This window comes from Nycticebus coucang, chromosome 21 (genome assembly GCF_027406575.1).
Source record: "Nycticebus coucang isolate mNycCou1 chromosome 21, mNycCou1.pri, whole genome shotgun sequence".
NCBI classification, from domain to species: domain Eukaryota; kingdom Metazoa; phylum Chordata; class Mammalia; order Primates; family Lorisidae; genus Nycticebus; species Nycticebus coucang.
In genome coordinates, this window is record NC_069800.1 from 53352163 (window position 1) to 53375897 (window position 23735).

At 47.3% G+C, this 23735-nt stretch overlaps 1 protein-coding gene across 4 annotated transcripts in view; it reads left to right on the forward strand.

The window, feature by feature from the left end:
• The window catches only part of EYA2 (EYA transcriptional coactivator and phosphatase 2), a 279314-nt gene that overhangs the window by 233214 nt on the left and 22365 nt on the right, over positions 1-23735 (forward strand). For all 4 annotated transcript variants that reach the window (XM_053574516.1, XM_053574515.1, XM_053574518.1 and 1 more), the window contains one exon: positions 3679-3768. In XM_053574516.1, coding sequence (XP_053430491.1) covers positions 3679-3768 — 90 coding nt within the window. The remainder of the gene's footprint in view (positions 1-3678; positions 3769-23735) is intronic.

The window sequence follows — 23735 nt, forward strand, 5'->3', positions numbered from 1 at the left end:
TGTACAAAAATAAAATTAAAAAAAAATTAGCTGGATTCAATGATGGTGCATGTCTATAGTCCCAGCTATGAGAGAGGTTGAGGCAGGAGGATCGCCCAGGAGTTTGAGGTAACAGTGAGCTGTGATCTCCCTCTGTACTAGAGTCTAGCCTGGGTGACAGAGTGAGACCCTCTCTAAAAAAAAATCGTATAATTGTAAAGAGAAAAGTGTATGGAAAATAGCAGTTACTGCTGACTCTCCCTTCCCCCCATCCTTTCTTTCTTCCCAGAGGCAACAACCTTCAACCTTTGCTGATGCTTCTGGAACTTACCTCCACATTTTTTTTTTTTTTTTAATAAATAAAATTCTTTTTTTTTTTTTTTTGTAGAGACAGAGTTTCACTTTATGGCCCTCAGTAGAGTGCCGTGGCGTCACACAGCTCACAGCAACCTCCAACTCATGGGCCTAGGCGATTCTCCTGCCTCAGCCTCCCGAGCAGCTGCAGGCGCCCGCCACAACGCCTGGCTATTTTTTTGTTGCAGTTTAGCCGGGGCCAGGCTTAAACCCGCCACCCTCGGTATATGGGGCCGGCACCCTGCTCACTGAGCCACAGGCGCCGCCCTTACCTCCACATTTCTAAGTAACATACTTATGTTGCTGCTTCTTGACTTTTGTCCCATTTGGGGGCATGATCTCTACTTCCCAAAATATAAGACTTGAACTCTCTTTTCTCACCCTTACCCACATGCAGACCTCCGCCTATCCTCCCAACATCGGTCAATCATGATTTGAGCTTTATCCATAGATAATATTTGCCTTTTTAGAACCATGCAAATACTTTCACAGAGAAGCTGTTTCATATGCAGTCACTATTTTTCCTTCTCTGTATACTGGCCTGGGAGGTGACATCTTTCTGAATAAATCCTTGCGGTCCTTTCAGCAGACAAGTCTGGGTGACAGCTTCTTCTCGCCTCCCATCCAGCAGTACCTGGAGGGCTGGTCATTGGAAGTGAGGTGCAGAAATAGCCCCAACAAGGACGAATGTGCCATTAGGGAGAGGTGAAATGCTCTGGGTATGAGTCACGCATGGAAACACCCCCAAAACCTCTTCCTAGGCCACACTCTCATTTCCTTCTAGGCCCTGAGAAGGTTGTTTTCCTCATTTGCTCTTCATTTCCCACCGAGTACCCTGTCCTGCCAACTCTCAGCCAGCTTTGGCTCTCGGGTCTCTAAGGAAGTGTTTGGCCTAATGGCTGTGTTCCTGGGCCTGAGTCTTCACAGTTGTTTGTGTGAAGCTGAGATCACCAGCTGCATTTATTTTTTAGGGTCAAGAAGGGTTTATGTCATTTATTATTTATTTTTATAATATAAGTAATACAGCTTCCCAGTGAATTTTTCAAATAGGAAAATAAGTGTACAGAGTGGGGATACAAGGCCCCCCTTTCTCTTCTCCCAACTCTGCCCCTTTGAGTCCTCTTCAGAAGCAGTGTAGATCTGGAATCTGATCACCTGGGTTCAAATCCCAGCACGTGTCAGCTTGTGTGGCCTTCAACAAGTTACCTAACCTTGGTGTGCCTTGGTTTATCTCATCCATAAAATAGGTGTCTTGGTCCAGGTAGTGTTACTATAATGGAATATCTGAGGCTGGATAATTTGTAAAGAAAAAAGATGTATTTGGCTTAGGATTCTGGTGGCTGGGAAGTTCAAGATGGGGCAGCTGCACCTAGTGAGGGCCTCAGGCTGCCACCACTTATGGTGGAAAGTAGAAAGGGAGTGAACACAGGCAAGGTGATTGCACCTCGAGAGAGGAAGCAAGACTGGAGAAGCTAAACTCTTTTAACAACCCCCTCTCAGGGTGGCGCCTGTGGCTCAAGGAGTAGGGCGCTGGTCCCATATGCCGGAGGTGGTGGGTTCAAACCCAGCCCCGGCCAAAAAATCACAAAAGAAAAAACCCCTCTCCTGGGAACTAATCTATTCCTGAGAGAGTGAGGACTGACTCCCATGGGAGGGTGTTAGTTGTCTATTCCAGAGGGATCTGCACCCTTGACCCAATGACTTCCCAACACAACCACATTGGGGATCCATTTTCTTTTTTGGGGCGGGGGGGATCCATTTTCAACATGAGTTTTCACAGGGACAAACCACAGCAATGGGAAAATGGTAGTGTTCACCTCATGGAGCTTTGTGGAGGTTAAATGAGCTAATACTTGTGAAGTGTCGTGGAGAAAGCACTTAATAGATATTAGCGAGGTGTATTACCAACAATGTATTAGTGTTACCTAACCTTGACTATACATCAGAATCACCTGGGGAACTTTAAACTTCCGGGTACCTGGACCCTCCTCTCAGCAAATCTTACTTTCTTGGTCTGGGGAGCAACCCGGGTGTCAGGATTGCTCTCCATTGCTTTACAGTGTGCAGCCAGGCTTGACGACCACTGTGCTATGTATTTCCCATGTGAATCGGTTAGGACAGGTGAGAGTACAAGCCAGTAACATCTCCAAGATCTCATCTACTTCTCATTTATGGTACATGGCCACATGGTCAACTGCAGTTGTGATCCACATCATTTTTACTCTGGAACTCAAGTTAACAGAATTGCTTTTATCCAGAAATGCGCACTGTCTCATAAAGCAGGAAGAGAGTGCACCTGGGGAAGCGTGCACTGACTCTGAAAAGCTTCTGACCAGAAGTGAAACATAACTTCTGTGTACACGTCATCGGCCAAAACAAGGGGCACAGACACACCTGAGTTCAACAGGGAGGGTGTGACTCTGGGGCTGGATAGGAATATTTTAGGCTTTGTGGGACACGTGCTGTCTGTCCTACCCACCTCTGACTTCATACCACAAAAGGAACCCTAGACATGACACTATTAAAAATGCAGAAATCCTTTCTTAACCCACGAAAAAGCAGCAGAAGGCCAGATTTGGCCTGAAGGCCATAGCTTGCCCACCCTTAGGTGTGTATCCTCTGGGAGGGACCCCAAAAATGGATGAACAGCAATCTGCACACTATGTACATAGAAAAGAGAGCGGGGAACACTTGCCCTGTGTAGCTTTGTTTCATACATTATGCTGTGATGCAACTTTGCTCTCCTCGTTCAGTCCTGTATCCCTCGATGATGGTTTCATATCACGGGCTCTAGCATGACTTGATTTTTGTCATGGCTGGTGTGTATGTAACACAGTGGTTTTTGTTTGTGTGTTTTTATCATTAATCTTCTCTTGTTGGTAATAGTGATTTTTTAAATATCAGGTGGAGTAAGGCAGCCTCCCTAGATCATCGGAAAGAGAGAAGCAACATCTCAGGTCTCCCAGTAGTTTATACTGCTAAGACTCCCTAAAAACACAAGCATGTTGGAGGGAACCCCCAAAAACACATCTTCCAAGAGGCCTTCCTTTATTACAGCCATTTCTATAATGAGGGTCCATGCAACGCTGAGCACAGTTGCAATTCCAGAGGCGTTTTCGGGGAGAGTTCCAGACTGGAGAGGGTAAATAGTAATGGCGAAAACCCGCAAGTGGGATCTCAAAATCTGTACAGCATTATCCCGCTAGCCCTCCACACACTCATTTTAGGCCGTGCACGAACCGCTCAGGGGGGGAAGGACCGAAAGTGCCTTTCAGCAGTGGGACGGGATGGGAAGGCTGGGGTCACTCAGGCTCCCCTGCATGTGACTGTCTCCTGCTCCAACAGGACACCACGACGTCTGTGCGCATCGGCCTGATGATGGAAGAGATGATCTTCAACCTCGCAGATACACATCTCTTCTTCAATGACCTGGAGGTTTGTGGCTGCCAAGTCATTTACTATTTGCCGTGTTTAATCACCTGCATCTGGTTTGGGGAGAAGGATGCTGTCTTCCTTCCTTTCTTTCCTTTTTTTTTTTTTTTTTTTCTCTCTCTCTCTTTTTCTTTTAGAGGCTTGAAACTTTTGCTAGCATTCTCTGAGAAGGCCCAAAACGGTGGCCTGCAACAGTTTATTAGAAACACACTTAGCCGGATTATCTCCCCGGCTTTCCGATGTGATTAATGGGCTTTTCTCTGTTCTGGTGGTGATGTCCACTGGCAGTTTTACTAATCCAATAAAAGCTAGGTAGTTTCTTCCTCCTGAAATTTGCTATTTAATAAGTTTATTAAGGCAAATTAGTGCAGATCCTCTTGGGTCAGTAATAATTAGCAGTGGGCCTGGATGGAAGCTTTTAAAAACAATTTACATTCCCCTGAAAGCATGTTTTACAAAGAGAGAGAGAGAGAGTGAGCAGAGGGAATATGCTTGTTTAAAGTTATCTGCTCCTGAGCCCCTAAGCAAGATGCAAGGGAGCTAGGAAAAGGGGGGGGGGGAAGAAGCATTGAAAATAAATCGAATTCGTTTGTTTATATCCAACCTATGTCAGAAAGATTTGGGAAAGATTTCAAATGGAAAATATATTGAAAAATAGAACTATTAAGGCAAAAGCAGAGGGATTAAAAGGTATGTAATGAATATGAGTAAGGAGTTGTACCTAAAAAATCCAAGCTCAGGCTAACTACTATGATCAAGTTCAGAGTGAATCTATGAGCTTCCTGGTAGCCAAAGCAAAAAGGGAAATACAATGAGTTACTTCCCTCTAATGAAAGAGTAAGAAACTTTCTCCAAGGTAAAGAAGGGTTTTGGCTAATAAAGGAAGTGCGTGGAAGATCCTCTGGCTCTGTAAATTATGTTCACCTTGGTTCAACTATTTGTTCAACAGATTGAAAAATAAGTGTGGGCCAGACATAGTGGCTCACACCTGTAATCCTAGCTCTTTAGGAGCCTGAGGAGGGAGGACTGCTTGAGCCCAGGAGTTTGAGAACAGCTCAAGCAACATAGCAAAACCCTGTCTGTACAAAAAAAATTAAAAAATGAGCCAGGATGGTGGCACACGCCTGTTGTCCCAGCTACTCACGGCTGAGCGAGGAGACTTCTTTGAGCCTGGGAGTTGGCAGCTGTAGTAAGTTATGATCAGACCACTGCACTTCAGTCTGGTGACAAAGAGAGACTCTGGGGAAAAAAAGAAAGAAAGAAAGAAAAATAAGGGCAACCTAAAATAAAACTGTATGTGAAAGAACAATTCTATTTATCCTAGTAGGAATATTTTTTCCTGGAATTTGGAGACTCTCCCTGGGAACAAAACTATGAAAGAAAAGGCTACAGATTCCAAATCTATCCCGGCGGGCTGAGGGCGCTGCCAATATTCATCATCAAGAAAGGATACAGATTTTTCTTTATGGCTTGCAGCCCTAGAGTTCCAGCAAGGGAAATCTTTGCTGAAATGATCAATCTGTGTCCAGTCTATATAAGCCACTTGGGCCTCAGTATTCTTATCAGTAAAATGGGTTGATATTCTCTCCCCAACATCTGTTTCAAAAAGCAGGTCCAGGTAGAAACTTGAGGAAGAAAGAGCTTTGGAGTAACAGAGAATGCCGCTAGGAGCAAGGTCCAGGCCTATCTCTTTATTCAAAAGCAGTATTCAGTCTCACTCTTTAGCGACCTCTGTGGATTGAGGGAAATGAGAGAAGAAAAGAGAGAGAGAGAACTTATGAGTTAAAAATATGATGTCTTCATACAATAACTAAGAAAATGCCATGAAGGCTATGTTGAACAGTTTGATGAGAATATCTCAGATTGTATATGAAACCAGCACATTGTACCCCTTGATTGCACTAATGTACACAGCTATGATTTAACATTAAAAAAAAGAGAGAGAAAAAAATAAAGTTCACTAAAAACCCCCCAAAAATACATATATATATATATATGAAACAGGCTTGCCGCCCGTAGCTCAGTGAGTAGGGCGCCAACCGCACACACCGAAGCTGACAGGTTTGAGACCCGCCCGGGCCTGCTAAACAACGACAACTGCAACCAAAAAAAAAAACCCAGGCGTTGCGGTAGGCACCTGTAGTCCAGACTACTCGGGAGGCTGACACAAGAGAATCGCTTAAACCCAAAAGTTGGAGGTTGCTGTGAGCTGTGATGTAACGGCACTCTACCTAGGGGCAACATAGTGAGACTCCAATAAATTAAAAATAAAAATAAAAATATGAAACAGAACACAAAATTCATAGCCATTTAATTCAGTATTTCTTTATAGAGCCTAATGGAATAAACACTCAGCTGATTGCAAATATCAAAACCCAACTTGCTTTAGCAAAAAATATAAATTATTAGCCATTGTAGTTGAAAAGTCCAGGGTAGATTTAGTTCTTGCCTGTCTTCCCCACAGAATGTCAGTTCCATGAGAGCATGGGCCACTCCGTCTGATTCACCCTACGTGCCCAGGGCCCAGGCAGTCATCAAGTAAACAAATCTGTGAACGAGAGTTGGTGTTAGTAAAAGGAAGTGACGAAAATAAGACAATCAGAGATGAGGGCAAGTGATGGGGGTGAGGGTCATGGGGGCAGCATTCTGGGGGGATCAGGGAAAGCCCCTTGAGGAGGTAAAGCTTGAGCCAAGAGATGACCAGGAGCCAGCCAGATGGAGCTCTGGGGAATGGGACAGCAAGTGCAAAGGCCCTGAGGAGAGAACAGGTGTAAAGTATGCTGTGATCAGAGAGAAGTCCTCTGAGAAAAGTCCAGGGCTGGCCAAGATGGATGAGTGTGGATCTAATACGCCAAGGGAATCGGAGTTTGTACTAAGTGCTGCAGACCACCCTGGGATGAGCTGGCGTTATGAAGCAGGAAAAGCCATGTGATCCAATGACCTGGTTTGTGTGTTAAAAAGACTACTCTGGCCAGGCGCAGTGGCTCACACCTGCAATCCTAGCAGTCTGGGAGGTCGAGGCAGGTGGATTGCCTGAGCTCAGGAATTCCAGACCAGCCTGAGCAAGAGCAAGACCCCATCTTGCTCAGAAAACTAGCCCAGACATTGTGGCAGGCACCTATAGTCCCAGCTACATGGGAAGCTGAGGCAAGGAAATCCCTTGAGCCCGGGAGTTTGAAGTTGCTATGAGCTATGACGCCACAACACTCTACCAAGGGCAACAAAGTAAGACTCTGTTTCAAAAAAAAAAAAAGCACTACTCTGGAGAATGGGCAATCAGCAGGAAAAGTGGAAGCAGGGAGAGCAGTGGAGACATCCAAGCAAGAGCTGGCTCCAGGTGGTGACCAGCCAAGGGGACAGGCTGGTAGATTGGCTGTGGGGGCTGGGGAGAGAGCGGCAGACCAGGGCGTGGATCCAGTCACCCAGATGGGCAACCCAGGGAAGGCCTGGGTGTGCAGTCAGGGGTCACCCCTCTGCTTTGGGCACATAGGACTTTGGACACCCCAGTGGAGACACCAGATCAGCTGGCAGGTGCACGAGCTTGAAGCTCCTCTGTGTGACGACAGCAGACACAGTTGAACCCACCGTGCAAGCCAGGTGCTTTGCCAGACGTAAGTGTGTGTGGTGCCCACGTCTTCACCGTCTCCCCCCTGCTGTGTCTCTCTGGCCCTCAAAGTTGAAGGTGCACCTCTTAAAGGAGGATATTAATGACCAGCTGGAGATACTCAAGGAAGCCGGTTTGTTTTTGTTTGCTAAATTTATTTCAAAAATGTCCCCAGTGCCAGGAGCCTGCAGGGCACCTCAGCAGAATTAAAACCATGTCACAGATGAAGAAGTTAAAATACAACAAGTGGAAACATGCTATTTGTTGACACAAGGCAGTCCCTGTCACACCCTCAAGAGTGACCTCTGAGTGGAACCAAGCAGAGGCAAGTGGACAGCCGCAAGTCCATCCCTTTCTGCTCTGAGCCTGCGGGGCTGCCCATAAGGAAGAGGGTCCTGCTACACCCAGCTCTTTGTGTAGAGAATTTAGCATTTGCCAGGCCCTGGTGGAAATGATGTGGCTTCAGCAGTAACAGACACAGCAAGACTCTGCCCTCTTGGCTTTGACCTTCCAACTGGGGGTGCCAACCATAGACAACAGAATATGTAGTATAATGTCAGATAAAGTGTTCTGAAAGGGACACCAGTAGAGTCAGGAGGAGGCTGTCACAGGGCCTGTTATCTTACTTGGTCTAGCTAGGAAGCATTTTCTGAGGTGTTTTTTTTTTTGAGAGTCTACGTCACCCTTGGTAGAGTGCTGTGACGTCACAGCTCACAACTTCAAACTCTTGGACTTAAACAATTCTCTTGCCTCAGCCTCCCAGTAGCTGGGACCACAGGCACCCAACACAGTGCCCGGCTATTTTTTTGTTATTGTTATCACTGTTGTTTAGCAGGCCAGGTTTGAACCCACCAGCCTTGGTGCATGTGGCCAGCACCCTAACCACTGAGCCACAAGCTCCAAGCCAGATTTTCTGAGTTTTGAGCAGCGACCTGAGAGAGGTAAGGGAAGGAGGCCATGTGAGTATCTGAGGAATAGTGTCCCAAACAGAGGGAACAGCAGTGCAAAGGCCCTGAGGCGGATTCCAGGCACAGAGAGGAGGTCAGCGAAACAGAAGCAGAGGGAGCAGGAAGGATTGGTGTGGGCCATGGGGGCATGGGACCTTCAGGCCCTCGCAAGACTCTGGATAATATCCAACAGTGACAAGAAGCTGTTGGAGGGTTCTGAGCGGCGTGATGTGACTTATAGTTCAGAGGCTGCCTCTGGCTGCCCTGCAGAGATTAGATCACAGGGGCCTAGGATAAGCGCAGGTGTCTGTGTGAGATCAGTAGCTCCCAGACCCCCAGGCAATAGAATTCATGGGGCTTAAGGACTCAGGACATGTGTCCCAAGGAAAGGGCAAGAGCCTTCTAATCAGTTCGATCAGCCTTTGATTCCTGGCTTCACCATTACTTGGCTGTGTAACCTGCGCACATCGATCCATCTCTCCTTAAGCCTCAGTTTCCTCATCTGTTAAATGGGTTGGAAGAAAAGCCCCTGCATGCAGAGTTGTAACAGTGAAGGGAGATATGTTAAAAATAGCACAGAGCCTAGCCCACTACCTGCCCAACATGTAGGCCTTTCCATCAAAGGGGCATGCTTTGGGGGTTTCCATAGTACTGGGGCAAAGTGTTTAATTGTCAGATACCTACTTTACTACAAGTTAGAAAAATATAAGTAGCTTGCCCAACCCCTGATTTTGCAATAATTTTATAGCAGTGTGGGCAACACCGAAAGGTGGCGAGATTGAGACAGGGGTGAGCAACTGGCCTTAAATCATAGCTGATTGCTGGAGTTTGGGGATAAATATCAAGACTCAGCTCCCCTGACTGCCACCCTGCCTTTGTGCTGGAGCTGTTTATTTTGCAGTAAAACTCAGAAGAGGGAACCCTCCTCTGAACTGTCAGCTGGGCTATGGGGTGAGTGGCAGTTTGGTTGAAATCACGCACTTGCCGCTGGGATCTGTGCTGGATCGAGGTCTGCAGGCTCCGTGCCACCTAAGCTGACGTCCCTGGGGTTTTGACCTCTGGGCTCCGGTGTAGCTGGGGAGATGATGCTGTTCAGCTCGGGCCTGTGTGAAGAGGAGATCGCAGAAGCCCAGCAGATGCCTCTTCCCGCTCAGCACTGTCTCTCTTCCAGCCGCCTCTGCCCGTCCGTTCCTGCCTCTCACCACCTTTCCCTTCCACCATCCGCCTTTTCTCTTCCTTCTATTCTTTCTTCCTTAGGCTTCCTGCCTGCCAAGTGCTCTCGTGCTCCAGAGCAGGGAATTGCCAGTAGACGTGCCAGTTAAGGGCTGTACACACTTGGTCTCTGTTATTAACAATAACCTACAAGGTAGATTGTAGGTTCATTTCACAGCGTGTTCTCTGGAAGCCAGGAGGTGTGCCTGGGTGGGGTTCTGTCCCTGGAGAAGATGACCAGAGGCTGGTACGATGAGAGCAGCAGAGAGAGAAAGACAAACTGGCTTTCTGGGAGGAGATGACTGGGAGAGTGAGCCCCGAGGGCGGAATTAGTGAGTCTGGTGGGGGTTTGGGGGGGGGGTCCTCACCCAGCAGCAGCTTTGCCTGAATCTCTGATACATTCTCTGGTCTCACCCCCATCCACATCTCTCCACTTCCTTTGCTACTATGTCCCTGCTCCAAGTCTCCTGGACACAGTCATAGCCTCTTCCCTGTCTGCTTGCCTCTGGTCTTCCCCTGCTGCCTATGAATTAGGATACAGCTCATCAGAAAAACAGAGGCTTAGTAACATACAAGTTTATTTCTCTCTCATGAGGAAATCTGAATGTGAGCAATGTAGGGTCAAAAAAGCAGCTCTCCCATGCCAGAAACCCAGGCTCCTCTTGTTGCCTTCATCCAGCCCCGTTGCTACCACCTTCCAGGCAAAGGATGGAAAAGGTGGGGCAGAGGCTGGAGGGTGCCCCCCAGCAGTTGCATTTATCCATCTGCTCACACCCCATTGCCCAGAACTTGGCCACTTGGCAACACTTTCCTGCAAGGCAGCCTGGGAAGCGTTTTCTGGGCAATCACGTGTGAGTAGAAATGCAGCTCCTCAGAAAAGGGGGGAAATAAGATATTAAGGGTCAGCTTGCAGTCTCAGCCTAACACACCTCCTCAATTCTCGTTCCAGTAAATAAGAGTGATAAAGGGAACATCTGAACATCTGGCTCCCTGATTAAAGCTCTGCATTGGTTTCTCTGTGCTCTTAGAAAAAGATGCAACCAAGTAAAAAATAAGTAAAAATGAAACTAGTGTGGTTTGGCTCCACTTACTTCTCCATGCAGAGGAGAGATACCACCCAACCCTCTGGTGCCTCTTCTTGTTAGGTCACTAATCCTTTTGGATCAGGGCCCCATCCTCATGACCTCATTTGCACACTGGGCATATGAAGGCATATGAAGCACACTAGGGCTTCAACATATGAATTTTGAGGGGACACAAACAATTCAGTTCATGATACCCATTTTACAAATGAAGAAACTAAGGCACAGAATGGCTAAGTGAATGACCAAAAGCCACACAGTTGACAGTGGCAATATTCAGACCCAGGTGGCTCAGCCTCAGAGTTCCCACCCTTATCCTCCATGCCATTAGGAATCTAAGCACTCACATGCTGTAAACATTGGGCTCAAAGGAAAAGGGAGTGCAGGGGCAGCGGGGGGGATGCAGGAAAGCTTGGCTGAAGACAGGCAAGATCTGACAGCAAGAGGAGGAGAAATTCCCAGTGTAATGTAGAAGATAAAGATGGAAAGTTTAAAAAAAAAAAAAAAAAGATGGAAAGCTTCCCTGTGAGTCTGCAGTCATCTTCTGCAGAATAAAACTCACACAAGTGATAGCAACCAGTCATAATGAAATGAAACACTACAGCACCCCTCAGTCCCCACTTAGGAGATGGATCACCTGGAGGCACTCAAAACAACATGCAAGGAATACTCTTCGGGAAAGAAAGAGATGGACCATGTGGAGGAGGGGCAATGATATGGTTGGAGTTGAGGGCATGTGTAAGAATAACAAACACAACCACAGCAGTAGCCAACAGTCAACATGCACTGCGTGGGTACCAGCTGCCTGGCAGAGACAGAGGGCTTGCCTGCTCCGATTTATTTAGCCCTTACAACAACCACAGAAGACAAATATTGCTATGAATCCCCATTTTAGAGATGGGGAAATGGAGGCACCAAGAGGTTCGCTTGCCTGGCAGTTGACACACATTGAGCTCTTACTTTGCGCTGGGCATCAAACCTAAATGATCTCACTGAATCCTCACAAAATCCCTGCAAAGGAGATGGGTTTTTAAATCTCCATTTTAGAGATGGGGAAACTGAGGCCCAGAGAGGTCACTTTCGCAGGGCCACACAGCTAGTAAGAGCAGTGTGGAGATTTGCTCCCAGACCAGTCTGAATTCTAGGCTGGGGCGTTTGTCCTTCATGGATGTTAGAGCCGTCAGATGAACCATGAAACAAAGACGGAAGGAAGATCAGCAGAGTGGATGGAAGAGAAGAGTCCTTCGGGAGAAGCAAGATGGCCCTAAAGCTCTTTGGCAAGAAGTACCTCTGGCCTGATTTGGGAGTGGCCAGGTGGTCAGGTGGTCTGGAGGGGCAGTGTTACAAGCTTACAGCCAGAGCTTTAGGAAAGATCATGCCAGAATGACTCAGAAGTTGCTGAAATTAGGGCAGGCCATGGCTGCTTGCCTGACACGTGGACCTAGTTGCTAAATGTCTGATTTATGGTTCTTTAGAAGCTATCAGGGAGAATAATATTTCACTGTGTTAGTGCTGAACTGCTCTCCAAAGCATCCTGCCCAACTGGCCATTAATACAATTCAAGCCACAGCCTCTTTAGTGCTCTTGAGATAAATTAAATACTTGGACAGCACAGAGGGGGATGGCCAAGATTTCCTTCCCAGGAAGTAAACACCTTCTCTGGCTGGTCTAGAAGCAGCATTAAGCAATCCCACTTAAAAAATATACCTACCTCAGAGGAGAAGGAATAGCCAGGGAGATCATCTGGGCCCTGATGAGCCATTTTTCTAAAGCAAATTCGTTAACAATTTCCTTCCTGCATTCGTGTCTCAGGGTAGCCAAAGACAAAAAGTAATGGCATCAAACCACAGCAGGAAAGTTTGGGGAACCCCAGCTGTCCCCAGCTTAATCAGAATAGGTTTGGATGAATATTTGTCACCGAGCCAACTGTTTGGCAGTATGTACCAACAGGAATACCAAGTATTGACCTGTGGGATGCAGGAGAAAGGGGATCAAGATAGACATTTAAAGCTTTAAATAATGTTTATTAGAAAAAACAGGAAAATTAAAAGAGCAATTAAAAGACTATCAAAGCAGATAAGGTTTTGGCAAGCATGATCAAGGGGCAGGGCAGGAGAGAGAGAGATTGATAAGCAACATCCAGAATAAAAGGGCTTGGAGTAAGTCATTTATTTTAATTATGAGAATTTGAAAACCTAGGTGAAACTGACACTCTTTGGGAAGATACAAATTACCAAAATTAGCCCAAGGGAAGAAAAGCAAATAAAGTAAACCAATGACAGTGAGAAACTGTAAAATTGTTAAAGAGGTGTGTTCAAAAAAAGGCACCAGGTCCTGCTGGTTTTAAACAAGAGCATCAACAAACCTTTAAGGAAAAGATAAATCCCATTCTACATAAACTACAGAGCAAAGAAAAAGATGAGCTGCTCACTCCCACATTTTATGAAACTAACATCACCCTGATACTAAAACTGGACTTTGAGCATATGACAAATGGACAAATTGCTGTCATTGCTGATGAAAGGTGGAATGCTCCTACCATCCCAGGGTGTAGTATCTACATAAATTATTAAGAATTTTTCTGCTGGAAAAATTATCTGTTTTCCCTTATTTACTTAAGCAATCATTTAACTGCATCAGTATGAACTCGCAGATACTTATTTTACACCCTGGGTTAGAGTCCAGTACCTTATTTATTTCATTACTCTAGCTTCTATTTTATTTTGCTGTAACTCTTGATAGAAGCTTCCTTCAGATCCTATCTGAGCTTCACTTTCCACGATAGTGAAAGGAGGGTTCTGAACTATAATTGGTACTATTTATTGAGTGCCTGCCACTTGCCCCCTAACATACCTGCAACCAGATACATTAGGCATGTTTCATAATTTTTTTAAAAACTGAAGACTTTGCTCTGTCACCTGAGGGTGCAGAAGCAATGACACTTTTGTAGCAATGAGCATTCCCAGCACCCAGATATTAATTTCTAATATCATTCTGCAACTAAAACCAGAGCTCCTTGGAGAAATGGCTGCTTCTAGGGCTCAGGTGGGGAATGAACAGGGCAAGCCTGGAGCATCTTGTAGTGCCGAGGAAGTAAGGAAGTGCTCAAAAAATCCATCACTGTGGGTGATGGGTTGTGTCAAAGGGACACAGGATCCAACTGTAAGAGTTTCCAGTGGCCAAAACTGGAGCCATAAAATAAAAAGTACGCTAAGATAAAATAGAAGCTAGAGTAAGAAAATAAATAACATGGTGCTGGCTACTAACCCAGGGTATAAAATAAGTATCCATGAGTTTATACTGATGTAGACAAGTGATTGCATAAATAAATAAGGGAGAATAGATAAGTTTTCCAACAGAAAACCCCCTAACAACTTATGTAGATACTACGCCCTTAGTGTGAGCCATGCATAGTGACTTCCTTCCAAAGAATGCAAGATGGAAAAGGAGGAAAGAGTAACCGTAGGAGAGAAACCTGACAAACACTACCTGAGCCAGGGGGTCAAGTTCAACACCAGCAGGGATAAGTCGGTAGGAAGTACCCTTGATAGGATGTGATAAGAAGGGCTCTTTACATCAGTGATCTTCCTCGCCAAAAGCCATAATCCAGTCTAACCAGGAGAAACCACAGACAAATCCCAGTTGAGAAGCATTCTGCAAGATGCCTGGCTGGTGCTCCTTCAGACTGTCACCCAAAGCAGGGCCGGTGTGAGCAACTGTCACAGCCCAGAGGAGCCTAAGAAGACATGTGATACGGCACCCTGAAGGATCCTGGAACAGTAAAAGGATGTTAGTGGGAAAACTAAGGACATGTGAATAAAGAATCAACCTTAGTTAGCAAGAATGTAGCAATGTTTGTGTTATTAGTTGTGAATCAAATGTAGCCTACCGATGTACAATGTACACAAGGCAGAAACTGGGTGGAGGTTATGCAGCTATATGGTATCCAGAGGTACTGTCTGCACAGCTTTTCTATACATATAAAACTATTCCAAAATATAAAGTTTATTTTTAAAAACTGAAGACTCACAGATGTTAAATGACTTGCGGAAGATCACAGACCTGAAAACGGCAGGAGTGGATTAGAGGCCAGGGTCAGGCATTTGAATGCCAACTCCAATGTCATCTGTACAAACCTAACTGTTCCTGCCCGCATTCTCTTCTTCCCCCCCTCCCCATTTAGAAATGCTCTATACCAGTGTTTTTATCTCATAGCACACTTGAACCTGTAGTTAAACTTCCACGCACACTTAAATTATGTTCATCGAAAAAAGAGTTAAGGGCGGCGCCTGTGGCTCAAGGGGTGGGGAGCCGGTCCCATATGCCGGAGGTGGCGGGTTCAAACCCAGCCCCGGCCAAAAACCAAAAAGAAAAAAGAGTTAAAAAACAAATATACTTATGTGCTTTGAACTTCTTTCAAAAATAATTTAATTAATGGTCTTTAAAATTGGCATGGTACACCTAAGATGTTCTCGGGACATACCAGTATGCCACGCACACTGGTGGCAAATCACTGCTCTCTGTATAACGTGCTGACCTGTCCATGGAGTTTGGGGCTGAAGGACATCGTCATTGTTTCCTGCTGCCTTTTTTTTTTTTTCTTTTTCAGAGACAAGGTCTCACTATGTTGCTCAGGGTGGGATTCTCCCTGCCTCAGCCTCCCATATAGATGGGACTCCAGGTGCACCACCACAGCGGGCTTGGCTCTGCTCCTGAATTGCCTCATTGGCAGAGTTGATCACCTGTGAGTCTCCCTCGGTGGAGGGCTCAGTTCAACTGGGCCATTCCTGTGCCAGGCACAGAGTTCAAACACATAGAACTCAAGATGGTCATAGCAGCAGCAAAGACGGCCAGCAGGTGTAGGCCTTTCCTACGGTGAGGCACTCTTCAAAGGGCTTCATTTGTATTGATCTGTTTAATCCTTACAATACCCCACGAGGTGAGCACTGTTCAAGCAGCTGTCGCCGAGGGGGAACCTGAGGCTCAGTGAGGTTCAGTATTGTGTCTAAGCCATTCAGTTAGTAAGTAGCAGAGCCAGAATTTCAACTGAGGTTCCAGAGTCTGGGCTTTTAACTCCCCTACTCTCCAGCCTTGCAAAAATCAATTTTAAAAAAGCAGATGCTTCTTTTGCAGATGCTGTAGTTAAACTTCCACGCACACTTATGGCAACACAAAACACTTGGTCTGTTTTGTGTTGCCATAAAGGAAATACCTGAGGCTGGGTAGTTTATCAAAGAAAGAGGTTTATTTGGCTCACAGTCTTACAGACTGTATAAGAAACATTGTACCACAGCTGATTCTGGGTGAGGACTCCAGTGAGCTTGCAGTCAACTTGGAGGGCAAAGGGGGAGCAGGTGTGTCACACTGGGAAAGAACGGGCAAGAGAGAGTGGAGACAGGGCCAGGCTCCTTCAAGAGAACTCATTTATTATCTCAGGGAGGGCACCTGGCCCGTAAGGAAGGATTCCCCACCAGGACCCAAATACCTCCCACCAGGCCCCACCTTCAATACTGAGGATGGAATTTCAACATGCGATTTGGAGGGGCCAGACATCCAAACCCTATCCACTACCTTCTGAGTGTCCCAGTTCAGTGAATAAAAGAAGAAAATGACGGGCGGCACCTGTGGCTCAGTCGGTAAGGCGCCAGCCCCATATACCAAGGGTGGCGGGTTCAAACCCGGCCCCGGCCAAACTGCAACCAAAAAATAGCCGGGCGTTGTGGCGGGCGCCCGTAGTCCCAGCTACTTGGGAGGCTGAGGCAGGAGAATCGCTTAAGCCCAGGAGTTGGAGGTTGCTGTGAGCTGTGTGAGGCCACGGCACTCTGCCGAGGGCCATAAAGTGAGACTCTGTCTCTAAAAAAAAAAAAAAAAAAAAGTAAAAGAAGAAAATGACCACTATATCAGACCTAGACTAGTCCTAAAGGCTCCACAAAGTAGGAGGCAGAAGTCATTCAGCCTGATCTGGGGTGCAGCTGGAAGACTTGTTACAAAGAAGGTGACATCAACGAAATCTTTTGTAGGTTTTTGACAGATGGAAAGAGGAGGGAAAGGCATTCAAAGCAGCAGGAGCAGCGGGTGCAAAGGCCCTGTGGCCGGGGTGGGCCCATTGTTGAAGGACTAGCAGGAAGCCACTGTGTGGACATTGCAGTGAGGAGAGGGTAGGAAGTGAGGTCAGGGAGGTAGGGAGCGTGAGGGTGTGCAGACCACTTGGGACCAGGGTCACTGTGTACACTCTACGCTTACCCAGATGGTGGTGGGAGCCATTTTGGGGATTTGAGCAGGAGACGGGCATCATTTGTAGGACTTATCCTCTGGCTGCTGTATAGAGACTAGGCTGGGAGCAAGGAAGGCGAAGAGGTGGTGGCAATAGTCTAGGCCAGGAATAAGCAAAATTCTGTAGAAGGTCAGATAATAAACATTTCAGCTTTGCAGATCATGTTGTTTCTGTCTCAGATTCTCAGTTCTCCACAGACAGAATGTAAATAATGAACATGGCTGTGTTCCGATAAAACTTTATTTATACAAACAAGCAACAGGCCAGATTTGGCCCATGTGTTACAGTTTATCAGCCTCTAGTCTGGGTATTATAGTTTACCAGCCTCTGGTCTGATGATGGCTTGGACCATAGTGGAAGGAGATGAGAATGGTCAAATTGTGGGTATATGTCAAAGACAGAACCAGCAGGATCTGGTGACATCAGTGTTGGGAAGTGAGGCAAAGAGGGAATTCAGGGATGACTGTAAGACACACGGGATCCTCAGCCCAGCACTGGGCACACAGCGGGTGGTCAATATATACATGTATTGAGTAAGCAGTTCAGTGTTTCATGCCTATTTGCCTTGTCTTTTCCAGTGATATGGAAGATACCTTCAGGACAAGAGCCAGATCTAGTCCTAGAAAACTCCCCCTGTTGACCCATTCGTTACCTGGTGCAGAGCCAGGTCAACAGCAGGTGTTGTAAGCCTTTGCAGGGATGGTCTCGTGGCCACAGAGGCTCTGAAGGCACACACCTCTGGGGTCCAGGTACAGGCCCTTCTTCCCCCTCACCTAGGGCACCATATTAGTGGCCAGCGCTGCTGTAACAAAGTACCACAGTCCACTTAGACAACAGCAGCTTCTTGTCTCACACTGCTGGAGTCTACAAGTCCAAGATCAAGGGCTGTGAGGAGAATTTGCTCCTTGCACTCTCTCAGCTCCTGGTGGTCTCAGAGGTTCTCCAGCTTAGAGACATGACCGCCCATCTCTGTCCTCATTGTCACGCGTCATTCTTCCTCTGTACATCTCTGTCCAAACATCCTCTTTTTAAAGGGACAGCCATTATATCGGATCAGGGCTCGCCCTGAGGAATTCATTTATATGATCATTTGCAAAGTCCCTATTTCCAAATGAGGTCACATTCACAGGTTCTGGGGGTTAGGACTGCAACATATTTGGGGGGCCCAATTCAACTCACAATAGTCATGTTCCTGCACTTTTCCTGCCTCATTTTCTCCTCCATAAAAAGAGGGGACAATAATTTATTTCTAAATACATATGAAGAGGGCGGCGCCTGTGGCTCAAGGAGTAGGGCACCAGCCCCATACACCAGAGGTGGCGGGTTCAAACCTGGCCCTGGCCAAAAACTAAATACATATGAAGAGCTAAGCAAGTCTCTGGCACATCAGAAAGAAGTTCTTAATAAATGTTGTTTCCATCCAGTGTTAGATCTCATCTCCTCCCCAGTGAGGCATTTTTAATTATTTTTTCCAAAAACAATACATATGCTTATTATCCTCCTTTAAAAGAAAAATGAAAGTATTTCAATGTGATTTAAACCTCTTTGACCCCCAACCCAGTCCCAATACCTTCCCACATGGAACAGCTGATTCCAGCCAGATGTGTAAGCTTCTAGATCTTTCTTATTCCAGTCATGGATTGTATGTATATATTCCTATAAAATAGCTCATATTTCAAGGAGATTTTACATGGTATCATACTGGACTCATCATTCTTTAGCCTGCCTTTTTCACACCCTAGGTGTCTTGAAAACATTCCCATGTGCTAACAGAAAAATCTGCCTCACTCTTCTGAACTGCTGGATAGGTTTCCACTGAATAGACATACCACATTTTATTTAGCTATGATCAAGTCAAGGGAACTTTAGGTATTTTCCAGTTTCTCCCTGCAATGATGGACGTCCTGGCACAAGGCTCTTTGCAGGTGTTTCTCTGGGTCAGAAAGTGAAAATCCTTAGAGGCTTGGCTCCCAGTAGGTCCTGGTCCTCAGCCACCCTGTGCATCACCTGGGTCAAGGCCGTGGGGACCCTTCTTCTGTCTTTGCCAGCTGGTCCTGCTCAGGACCCCCAGGAAGTCACACTTTGACCCAGGAGAGACCAGAAGTGTACCCAGTCTGTGTGGACAAGTCTCCCTGCCGACTAGAGGCCTGCCCCCATACCTGGGAGAATGGCAACAGAGCGGAGGGGTGCAGGATGAGGGTTGCGGGATTCTCTTCCTCGGAAGCTCAGTGTCCTCTGCCTTGTCCAGCTCTCCTCGTTGCCAACTCAGGGAGTAACTCGATCCAGGTCAGCTGGCGGAGTATGAGGTAGCGTCTAGCTGAGCGTCATGGTATTTTATTAAGTCCGAAATGTGATCGCTACTGTTGTCACACTTTAGTGCCCCCAACAATCCCCTTGCAAATGAGAAAAACAGAGCCTCCCCAAATGCCTTTCCCCTGACATCAAGGAAAGCACATGGAACCCTGCCCAGGGGCCTGAGCCCATGTGACCCCTGGGGTAGCTTTGGAGCTCCAGAGAAGGCCTGGGAGACCTGGGGAGGTGTTTTTCCCATTTGAGGTAAAGCAGTGCACTGGGGGGAATTTTCTGTTAATTTTGTTTCCACTGCGCCTGGGTCTGTAAAGTCTTTTAAAAACCATTTTCATTAACATATATGATTGCTGGTCCTAGGATCCTCCTGTCTTAGATGGCAGTGGGTCCAAAGTCTCAAACGCAGATGCCTTCAGGGGCCAAGTAACCAGGTCATGGAGAGTGGCGCACTCCCGGTGGAGACGGTAGGAGCTGCAAAGGGACACCAGGCAGGAGGCAGCTGCCACTCAGCTCCCAGGGATTGTCAGGATCTGGGAAGGCAAGCCCTGCGTCACCAAGTGCAAATTCCCAACAGTTGCTGAAAATCTGGAGAGAGAGAGAGAGACAGAGAGAGGAGAGAGAAAAAGAGAGAGAGGGGTAGGGGGTGGAGAGAGACGCTCTGAGTTTACATATTGCCCATTGTTTCAAAAAAAAATTTTTTTAAGCATATGATGGGCTAAGTAGAGAGCCTCCCGGCCAGTTTTCAAGTTCTTCCCTAATTGAACTTATGGAGAAAAGCTGCCAGCCTAGTTCCTTGATCCCTGTGGAGCAGTGGGGGCCAATCAAATTACCTGTGACTATGGAAATACCTGCACTGTCCACTATAGTGGCTGACTACTGAGCACTCAAAATAAGACTAAGGACCTGGGGCAGCACCTGTGGCTCCAAGGAGTAGGGCGCCAGCCCCATATAACGGAGGTGGCAAGTTCAAACCCAGCCCTGGCCAAAAACTAAGGACCTGGCGTTTTAATGTTAGTTAATCTTAGTTAATTTAAATGTACGTATAAATAACCACATGCAACTAATTTCTACTGTGTTGGACAGCATCGCCATCGCCCGAGAATCTTTAGATACGGGGAGTACCGCCATTGTGCTCAATCACTGCAGGAAAAGGACACTCCCTCTGGGGGATGGGGGCGGGGGGAGTAGATAAATTGAGATCACCAAGCATTGATTAGAGTCCTGAGCCCATAGAAAGAAAGGAAATAGGAAATGAGCAGGAAAAGTTCAGGTGTCAGCCAGATATCTGCTGGCTCAAAAGTGGTCATTTGGTGTCCTCCCAGTTTTTGTCCCACTCCCCCCAAGTTTCTCACTTGGGGTCACCCTTTAGCATCCTCCATGTTCTTTGCCATCTACCCAACTCGTATTTGCCCATGGCTGACCCCTGTGAAGCCACTCAGTGGGACTTCCCTGCTGCCCTTCAGGCCCATCAGAGGGGACCACTGCCCACACCCAGGCTTCTGCCTCTGAGTCACAGAGATGTGAGGTCTGAGTCACAGAGGTGCGAGGTCCTATGCAGAAGTGACAGTGGCAGCTCTGGGACTCTGAGCCTCACCACGTCACCTACAGCAAAGCTTCATTTCCTGGGCCAGTGTGCCAAGGACTCTGGAAGCAACCCCTACCTTCCAGCGAACCACTACTAGGGGCGAAAAGAGGAACCAGGGGCCACACAACTCCTCTGCTAACCCCTCCTTCCAGGTTCTAGCCTGGCTCCCCACAAGGCAGCCAGGCCCCCACCAAATGCCACATTCCCCTCCCCTGCCCCAAAGCAATCTCCCTAAACACCATCAGTAATAAGACCTTTACATATCTTTAAAAAATTAATAAGGGGCCGGGCTCTCACCTGTAATCCTAGCACTCTGGGAGGCTGAGGCAGGTGGATCGCTTGAGCTCAGGAGTTCGAGACTAGCCAGAGCAAGAGCAAGACCCGGTCTCTACTAAAAAACAGAAAAACTAGCCAGGCATTGTGACAGGCACCTGTAGTCCCAGCTACTCAGGAGGATCCCTTGATCCTGAGAGACCGAGGTTGCTGTGAGCTGTGATGACTCCACAGCATTCTATCCAGGGCAACAGAGTGACACTGTGTCTCCAATAAATAAATAAACAATACGTAAGTCAGTAAATAAATAAATAATGATAGCAGGAGTTGTCCCCTTGCCACCCCCAGCAAAGCTCCTATTCTCAAAGATAAATTCAAGCCCTTTCCATGTGTAAAAAAAGATCTGCTCAAAAGACTGGAAGTACCATTTCTTCCTGCTTCCAGTCTGCCACCAAGGATCCAGAGATGCTACAACCAATTTCTTTTCTCAGTTCTCAAGCTCAGAGTAACATGGACTTCCTCTCCCCCAGCAGTCTCTGTAGTGAGGCACCTGCTTCCTGAAATACCTTGCAACAAAAATATGGAAAGTGTATCAACTCTTAGTGCAATAATAAAAACAAACATTTCTGCAGCACCCATTGTGTGCCAGACGCTGATCAGGTTTCTTAGGTGCTTTAAACACAGCATCTTACTTCTCACCTCAATCCTGGGAAGTGGGTGCAGTTTTCCCCTCCCTTTACCACTCAGATCTCTGAGGTTCATGGGAATTATGCCCCTTCCTTAAGGTCACAGCACAAGGAAGTGGTTGCATCCAGGATCCAAATGCAGGCGGTCAGAGTCCCGAGCCTGAGCTCTTAACCAGTGCTGCAGGGGCTGGCGCCCCCTGGTGCAGTTTTTGCCCTATCGAAGTATCAGCGGCGTGTACTTCCCTGTGGGGGCAGAGTTGGAGGGATGGGTGTGCATGGTGTGTAAGTTCCATGGGGGACGCTGCATCCCTCATACCTTTGGCTGCACAGTGACAAATCCAGCTCCACTAGTTGGAATTGAAAAGTCAGCACATTAGTCCCTGACAGCTGCTGTAACAAATGGCCATACTTAGTGGCTTCAGATGACAAGAATGTATCCTCTTACAGTTCCAAAGCTCAGGAGTCCACATCAAGGTCGCTAGGCTAAAGGTGTCAACAGGGCTAGTTAATTCTGGAGGTTCTGAGAGGACAATTCATTTCTTTTGCCTTTTTCGGCTCCTAGCGGCCACCTGTGTATCTGGGCTTGTGCCTTCCACCATCTTCAAAGCACATCATTCCGATCGCCTTCTCCTCCTGGTAGTCAACGCTCTGCCTTTCCCCTGCAGGGACCCTTGTGATTACATTTAGGGTCCACCACCACCCCCAATAATCCAGGATGAACTTCCCTTGGCTTGGCACCCATCCCTCAGTGGTTAGGGCGCCAGCCACATACACCAAGCTAGGCAGGTTCCAACCCAGCCTGGCCTGCTCAACAACAACAACAACTACAACAAAAAAATAGCCAAGCATGGTGGCGGGCGCCTATAGTCCCAGCTACTTGGGAGGCTGAGGCAAAAGAATTGCTTAAGCCCAAGAATTTGAGGTTGCTGTGAGCTGTGACACCACGGCACACTACTGAGGGTGACATAGTGAGACTCTGTCTCAAAAAAAAAAAAAAAGGATGAACTTCCCACCCCAGATCTTTAACGGAACCACATCTGCAAGTACCTATTGCCACATAAAGTAACATTCACAGGCTCCAAGGATTAGGATGCCACATCTTTGAGGCTTCATTATTTAACCTGCCATAGTCAAGGGTGGCCCAGCTTCAGCCCTGACCACATCTAGGCGATCATATCATGTGACAGAGACCTGATCCCTCTCTCCAGCTCGCAAATCTGCTTTCCTCAGCAGTTCCAGGCTCACCCCCACCATTCTGCATCTCCAGTGAAAGGAGAGCACCTCTTCCCCAGAGCCCCAGCCACAGTCCCAGGGCTGGTTCTCACTGGCCCAGCTTAGACCACATGCTCATCCCTGCAGCAATCTCTAGCTCCCTCTGATTGGTTGAGCCTGGGTCATATGCCCCATCTCATCATTCCCTACCCACATCAACCCACAGAGAGAAGTGTTTCTCTAAAGAAAACCAAGAGGCTGTGGGTGGTAGGAAGCAGCATGCCATTGGAGTTTGTTGAATGGCAGGCACTTGGGATGGTGCCCCGCATGTAGTAACTGCTCAATAAGTGATAATCACAGGTGGTGGGACACAGAGGCTGTGACTGCAAGAGCCAATGCTTAAAGAATACAGGGCTCGGGGCAGCGCCTGTGGCTCAGTCGGTAGGGCGCCGGCCCCATATACGGAGGGTGGCGGGTTCAAACCCGGCCCCGGCCAAACTGCAACCAAAAAATAGCCGGGCGTTGTGGCGGGCACCTGTAGTCCCAGCTACTCAGGAGGCTGAGGCAAGAGAATCGCTTAAGCCCAGGAGTTGGAGGTTGCTGTGAGCTGTGTGAGGCCACGGCACTCTACCGAGGGCCATAAAGTGAGACTCTGTCTCTACAAAAAAAAAAAAAAAAAAAGAATACAGGGCTCATGGGCAGCGCCTGTGGCTCAGTGAGTAGGGCACCAGCCCCATATATTGAGGGTGGCAGGTTTGAACCCGGGCCTGGCCAAATTGCAACAAAAA